General features: G+C 39.3%; 1 protein-coding gene across 1 annotated transcript; it reads right to left on the reverse strand.

The window, feature by feature from the left end:
• Nucleotides 1-1,000: 1,000 nt before the first annotated feature.
• krt98 (keratin 98) lies at nt 1,001-3,638 on the reverse strand. The gene is made up of 8 exons (XM_085355114.1): nt 3,234-3,638; nt 2,859-2,941; nt 2,577-2,733; nt 2,011-2,172; nt 1,787-1,912; nt 1,448-1,668; nt 1,238-1,260; nt 1,001-1,101 (listed from the first exon to the last, which is right to left on the reverse strand). Exons 1-8 carry the CDS (start codon nt 3,636-3,638, stop codon nt 1,001-1,003), a joined length of 1,278 nt encoding a protein of 425 aa, XP_085211240.1.
• Nucleotides 3,639-6,226: the final 2,588 nt, after the last annotated feature.

Consider the following 6,226-nt stretch of genomic DNA (forward strand, 5'->3'; position numbering starts at 1 on the left):
GTTTATAAGAAGTAAAAAAAGCCTTGAGGCGACTTTTGTTGTGATTTGGCGCTATATAAATAAAATTGAATTGAAATTGATCAAGCTTTGTAGAGATGGGGTTGAGAATTTGTTTAGTACCTGCTCTAAACTAATTTTAACAGCTTGTTATTTTTTTCCTTGTACTTGTCTTCAGGAGAGATAAATTTATTTTTTGTCAGAAGAAGTGTCTCATATGTATAAAGGTTGTTTAGTTTGAGCTTACAGTTTTTTGGTACTCACTGAATTTGATTAACCAGGGGTTTAAGGAACAAGAAAAGACTTTACATTACATAAAACCCTATTTTGTCCACATTTATGATAAAATATGTTGGTAGTCAACATAGACTGAATGTAAAAAGACACTGATTTGTGAACCCCTGTTTTAAAGCCTAAATGTCTGTCTCTCTCACTGCATTTTTCACTCCTGACAGCTGGGATGGGTTCCAGTCCCATTACCCCACAACCCTGAATTGGAGAAGTGGTTGAGAAAATTGATGGAATTTCATTAAAATACTTCAACAGGCACCAACACAACATACATGACTTTGAGTGACTCAAATTTGCCGAGGCAAAGCTTAACAGACTGCTAACAGCTACAGCCACGTCAAAGTTTCCCAGCTGTCAGTCATAACCTCAAAGCCTGTCTGCTTAAATTAAAGCATTATTACAATTTAAAAGGGTGGCTTCTTAATAAAACCAACCCCTTTAAATTGTTACGAAAGGAGATTGGCTACAGAAAAGGGGCTTAAATTCACCTTAAAGCTGCAAAATTGACAGTTATTTCTGGTTTTTCATGTCATACATATGTTAAATAAAACCACACTGACTAATGCCACATGCACATCTACTATAAAGTGACAAAAGAGATGAAAACCTACATAATAATTTTACATTTATGTAGACGCCACACATGAAACTTTAATTCAACTGCATGATCTTTATTTTTTGATCATTCATCCCATATTCCACGAGCTTCTATCTATTCATCCCTAAGTTGACCCAGATTATCAACGGTCTCGTTGGTCTGCACCACCCTTCCATCCACAATTTTCTCCACCACTGTGATGACCTTTTTGACCACTAAAGAAAAGAAGAGAAAAAACAAACATGATAAATTCTCAAGACATTTCTTAAAACTGTATCTAATGTAAATTTATGATATAATTTGGACAATTAAAAAAAATGATACGAATGATACAAAAAAAACCTTTCTTGCCTTTTTTTGAGCTGCAATAAGTGCTGGTGCGGATGGGGGGTGGGAGAGAAATCATTAGTCTGAATCATTCATATCATAAACAATTTCAACAAAATCAACAAACGTAGATTTTTCCCCCTCTGTCTCTAATGTTCTCTCCCCTGACTCATGATTTTCTCATCATATTTTCTCATTTTTCTCCACTGCCTCTTTCTCTTCACTAGGTCTTACCTGTCATCCTCCCCATCCAGCAGCCTCCTGTACTCTGCAATCTCCATCTCCAGCCTGGTCTTGAGATCCAGCAACATGTCATATTTGTGCTTGTTGTCGGTGATACTGCTGTGGATCTGGGAAAGCTGATCCTCCAGGCTTTTGACCATATTCTGAAGGTTTGTTAGCTTCATGGCATAGCGTCCCTGGGTCTCTGCCAGAGTTCCCTCTAGAGATGTTTTCTGTTTGAGTTTCAGAAGAAAATTGTTCAGTGAATAGGCAGTCAGCAATTGTGTGACATACTGCAATGGACAGATAAAATGACATCAGTTCCAGTGACATTAAACTGATGTGTGTTACCATGGTCAAATGGCCCTGCAGTTCAATCTCCAGTCTCTGGAGAGTGTTCCTCAGCTCTGTAATCTCTCTTCGTGTTGTGACCAGAACCTCAGTTTGTGTTTGCACTTCCTGCTCCACTTCTGCAATCTGAGCAGAAACACAACATCATAATATGTTTCACTCCAGTTGAAAGATCACTTCATGGAAATAATAATAATAATAATAATAATAACTTCACTTCTCACCTTGTTTTGATACCACAATTCGAGCTCTTTGCTGTTCTTTGCAATCACACCCTCGTAGTGCTGCCTGATCTCTGCTATAGCCTCGTTAAGGTCTCGAGAGGGAGAAGCGTCCACGGATACATTAACCTGGCCACCCATCTGAGTCCTCAGTAGAACCACATCCTGCAGAGGTCAAAGGGCAATAAAATTTCACAAAATATTTCACAAAAAAATCACAAATCCTCAAAATAATCTACCTGTTGTTATGATAGTCATGCGTGTTTTTGGCTCTTTAATCTGCATGTGTGTTCATGTGTGTGTGGTGGGTGCGGGTGTTGAACAAACAGAAGCAATGAGGTAATGGAGAAAGAGAAGAATACATGGAAGTGTGCAGAGAGAAGAGGGGCAGCAAAGGGAAAAGGAGAAGGTGGCAGAGCTGTTTATAAAAGCATGAACCTAACACTGCATTTCCTCTGTATTATCAGGGGTAAAACATGGGTCATGTGTGAATTATGAACAGCCAGCCACAAAAGCTTGCAATGAAAAACAGATGTGATCTCATAAGGTTGCCCTCTCAGTAAACTCGCCTCTTCGTGGTTTTTCTTGAGGCTAATGACGTCTTCCTTCAGGGTTTCATACTGATTCTCCAGATCCAGCCTCAATAGGTTAAGATCATCCGTTAGCTTCCTCAGACCAGCAATGTCTGCTTCCACTGCCAGTCTCATGGCCAGCTCGCTTTCATACCTGAGTGAATTTCACACAAAATGGCAGATGGACAAGTCAGCAGGTTATCACAATCAGAAGCTGTGAGTCAGACATGTGTACATGTGAATGTAGAAGGGTTATAAACATACAGAGGGCACACTCACTTCACTTTAAAATCATCAGCAGCCAGTTTTGCATTGTCAATGTCCAGGATGGTCTTGGCATTGAGCATGGAGGCAATACAAATCTATGAGTGGGCAAAAACACATGGAAACAGTCAGAAAACAATCAAGCTCTTACTTCAGGTAACAACATTTGAGTTCCTCTCTACACCTGTGCTGCTTCTCTGTGTAATTAACATTGTAATATTCAGGACTTAACTTAACTTATGGGTCAGTATCTAAGTCTTTGACAATGATGAATGAGCTCATCTAACTGAAAAGTTAGATACCAAAAGATACCTCTTCTGTTACACTTACAATGAACATTGACAAGCAGGAATTGCTCAGGCAGACTCTTATCTGTATCTTTTCTCTTACCTTTTCCTTCAGATCCTCGATGGTGGCGAAGTAACCCGAGTAGTCACGGGAGACCACGTTTCTGCTCTGGTACCACTCCCGGATCAGGTTCTCCAGGTGCTCATTCTCCTTCTCCAGCTTGCGCACCTTATCCAGGTATGACGCCAGACGGTCATTCAGGTTCTGCATGGTGGCCTTCTCATTGGCCCCAACATGGAGGTCGAGACCATCAGCAAGATTCAAGCTTGGTGTTCCACAGCTCATCTGGGATGAAGAGATACGGACTCCACGACCTCCTGCTCCACCATAGACACTCATGGTGTTCTGCTTGAAGCTTCTTGTCCTCATAGACATGTTGAAGGGTCTTGATGTGAACCAAGTAGGATAACTGGAGTTGATCTGCAGCTGAGTGCCTAACTTTGGCATTGTGGTTATATAGTTGCCAAAGTGGGATGGGCCTTGCATACGCTGAAAGGTAAGAATGCAGTTGACAGCTCAACCCCCCCACCCCTCTATGCAATCCCTCCATCACCATGGGTGTGGTGACCAGTGGGCAGGGGTTCATTCACCTCTTTTCAGGTCAAACTTGTGATTCCACATTTTGTTGCAACTCAGTGAAAGCACAGTGATAAGTTGAAAATTCCTTTTTCTAGATAATCCTTTCATCAGTTTGTTTTTTGCCCCCCCCCCTTTTGTTTGCTTAGATGTTGGTATGAGAAAAACATACATTTCAAAATCCAAATCTGAATACTTTGTTTATCCTAGGGTGGAATTGCATTACACTGAAGTGTGGATATGAAATAAGAATGATATAAACTGCAGTTTGTTAAAATGTTAAATGTCTTGTTAAGTACTCCAGAGTTACAGAAAATGTATAAAACAGTGAAAGTTTAGGTTCTTTTAATCCTAAGAGACTGCAGTGTGTAGCTATCCTGTAAAATAGTCACTCACCCTACTTACTCATAGCAGTGACAAAAATAACACATACCAGCGATAATTTCACCTGTGTGGTACTCTATGTCAGCTGACGTTATTTTTGCCACATAAGCTTCTAGGCAATAGACAAAAGACTGTATTAATTAAAACTTACACAATGTAGCTGTAACACAATAAATGAATGGATGTGTTTATATTTTAAGTGATCACACAGACAAGAGCATGCAGCACTTGTCTGTACAAGAAACTCCAAATTTCAGAACAGGAGAAAATACAAAGGGAAGGAAAATCTAGCACAGGGCTGATCCCGCGAGCCACCAGCAGTTCTGTGTTAATTAGCAATTTTAAATCTTGTTTGTTAATTTTTTTTTTTAAATAAAAATGACTATTAAAATGTAATATATCTTAGGGTAGGCAAATACACAGCCAGAAGCTCAATTAAGTGATCATGCTAAGCTAAGAGGTTGAACATGGTAAACATTACACCTGCCAAACATTATCTTGTCACCACTGCCATTGTGAGTATGTTAATTTGCTGATGGGGCATCAAGTAAGATCCACAGAGCGAGACACTAAAACACAAACATGTCCTAAGTGGAATGTCTCTGGCATTTTAGAGAAAGTATACCTAATAGAAATTTATGTTTAATTAGCGCTTATAGCTGATTGTCTTATAAAAGTATTAGCAATCTTTTGGGCCCACAACAAGTAGGATACTGATAAATGTAATATGTTTCACTAATTGCATAAACAACTTGCAAAAGTAAGATGTTAACCTATCGAGAATGCGCCAGCTGGTTTTACTGGTTTGTAGTTATCAGGCCATACTCATGAGAGAAAACAATCACCTTGCACCCCCTCCCCCCACCAACCTATCATCATTCAGTCACATAGCCTGGCTGCCTCTCTGCCATCATTTGAGCTCTTCAGCTTCCTCATTCAGCAGTCACACCGATAAGCTGGGAGAGGCCAGAAAAAGGAATGAGTGATGGTTGATTTGCATCTAAGGAATGACAGTCAGTCTCAGTCTGTTTTGCAAGAGAGAAAGTAGCATTAGAAGCACAGAAACTACAAACTATATTTTTTAATAAATAATATTATTATTGATAAGGTGATTCCTGTTTTAAACACTTGACTTAGTAGTCCAATTTTAGACTGTGTTGTTTGTGTGTGTGTTATATCTCCGTTTAGCATCATCAACAAGTGTGACAACCTTTAAAAAAAGCTAATCTTGTTAGTATGCTGGTCTGGAGTATTCAGTTATGTGGTAACAAAATGCTTCAATCTTTCCTTGAGTGAAACTCGCATAAAATTCACCCAAAGCCCTGATTGTGCAAAGCTCAGAGAAACGGTAAAAACCCCTGAGCTGCATGTCAGACTCTACATCCTCTTCTTTCTGAAAAGAGTAAAGTATTCTACAGTCAAATGTGAAGCTAACTGTCCAAAAGCTAAAGTTTTGCACAAGCTGGGTCATGCAGCAAGACAATAATCCCAAGCATACATGCAAATCTACAACAGAATGGCTGAAAAAGAAAAGAATCAAGGGGTTGCAATGTTCCAGTTGAAATACAGTCCCCATCTGGACTGAAATGCTGTAGTCAGACTGACAGAGCTGTGCATAAACGATTACGCATAGACCATATGAATTGAAGCAATCTCTAAAGAAGAGCGGGTCTAAGTTCCTCCACAACAGTGTGAAAGACTGATAAGGTCATACAAATACCAGCTGTTTTATTGTTATTCCTGTTTAAGGTGGTTCAACAAGCTATTAAATCATAGGGTGTATTCAGTTTTTCACATGATGTCATCAAGACTTTGAAAACATTTCACATGACTGAGCTCATGTTGATTGACAGCATAATCCTTTCAAAAACTTTTCCTCAGGTCACTGTTGAAAGATCTTTTAGTTCAGTTTAACATGAGAATAATGTCGCACTTCCCGCCAATGCCTTGTGGTGTTACTACAGGTTCACTGATTTGTATATCTGATTGCATATCAAGGCACACTTGCATGCTTTTTAAAAAGTTGAAAAACTTCTTTTTTGAAAATAAGAGTTCATAGATGGTAACAGCAGCTG

This window comes from Diplotaxodon limnothrissa, linkage group LG6, assembly GCF_057381915.1.
Source record: "Diplotaxodon limnothrissa isolate DT_005_m linkage group LG6, D_limnothrissa_male_GT1.1, whole genome shotgun sequence".
Taxonomy (NCBI): Eukaryota; Metazoa; Chordata; class Actinopteri; order Cichliformes; family Cichlidae; genus Diplotaxodon; species Diplotaxodon limnothrissa.

What these genes read in the sequence shown, in the direction of transcription:
- krt98 (XM_085355114.1), bottom strand. Translation starts at nt 3,638, where the DNA reads ATGCCAAAGTTAGGCACTCAGCTGCAGATCAACTCCAGTTATCCTACT. An exon ending in TCAAGAAAAACCACGAAGAG is followed by an intron (nt 2,173 to 2,576) that starts GCGAGTTTACTG and finishes TGACCTCTGCAG; the next exon opens with GATGTGGTTCTACTGAGGAC. An exon ending in AATTGTGGTATCAAAACAAG is followed by an intron (nt 1,913 to 2,010) that starts GTGAGAAGTGAA and finishes GTTTCTGCTCAG; the next exon opens with ATTGCAGAAGTGGAGCAGGA.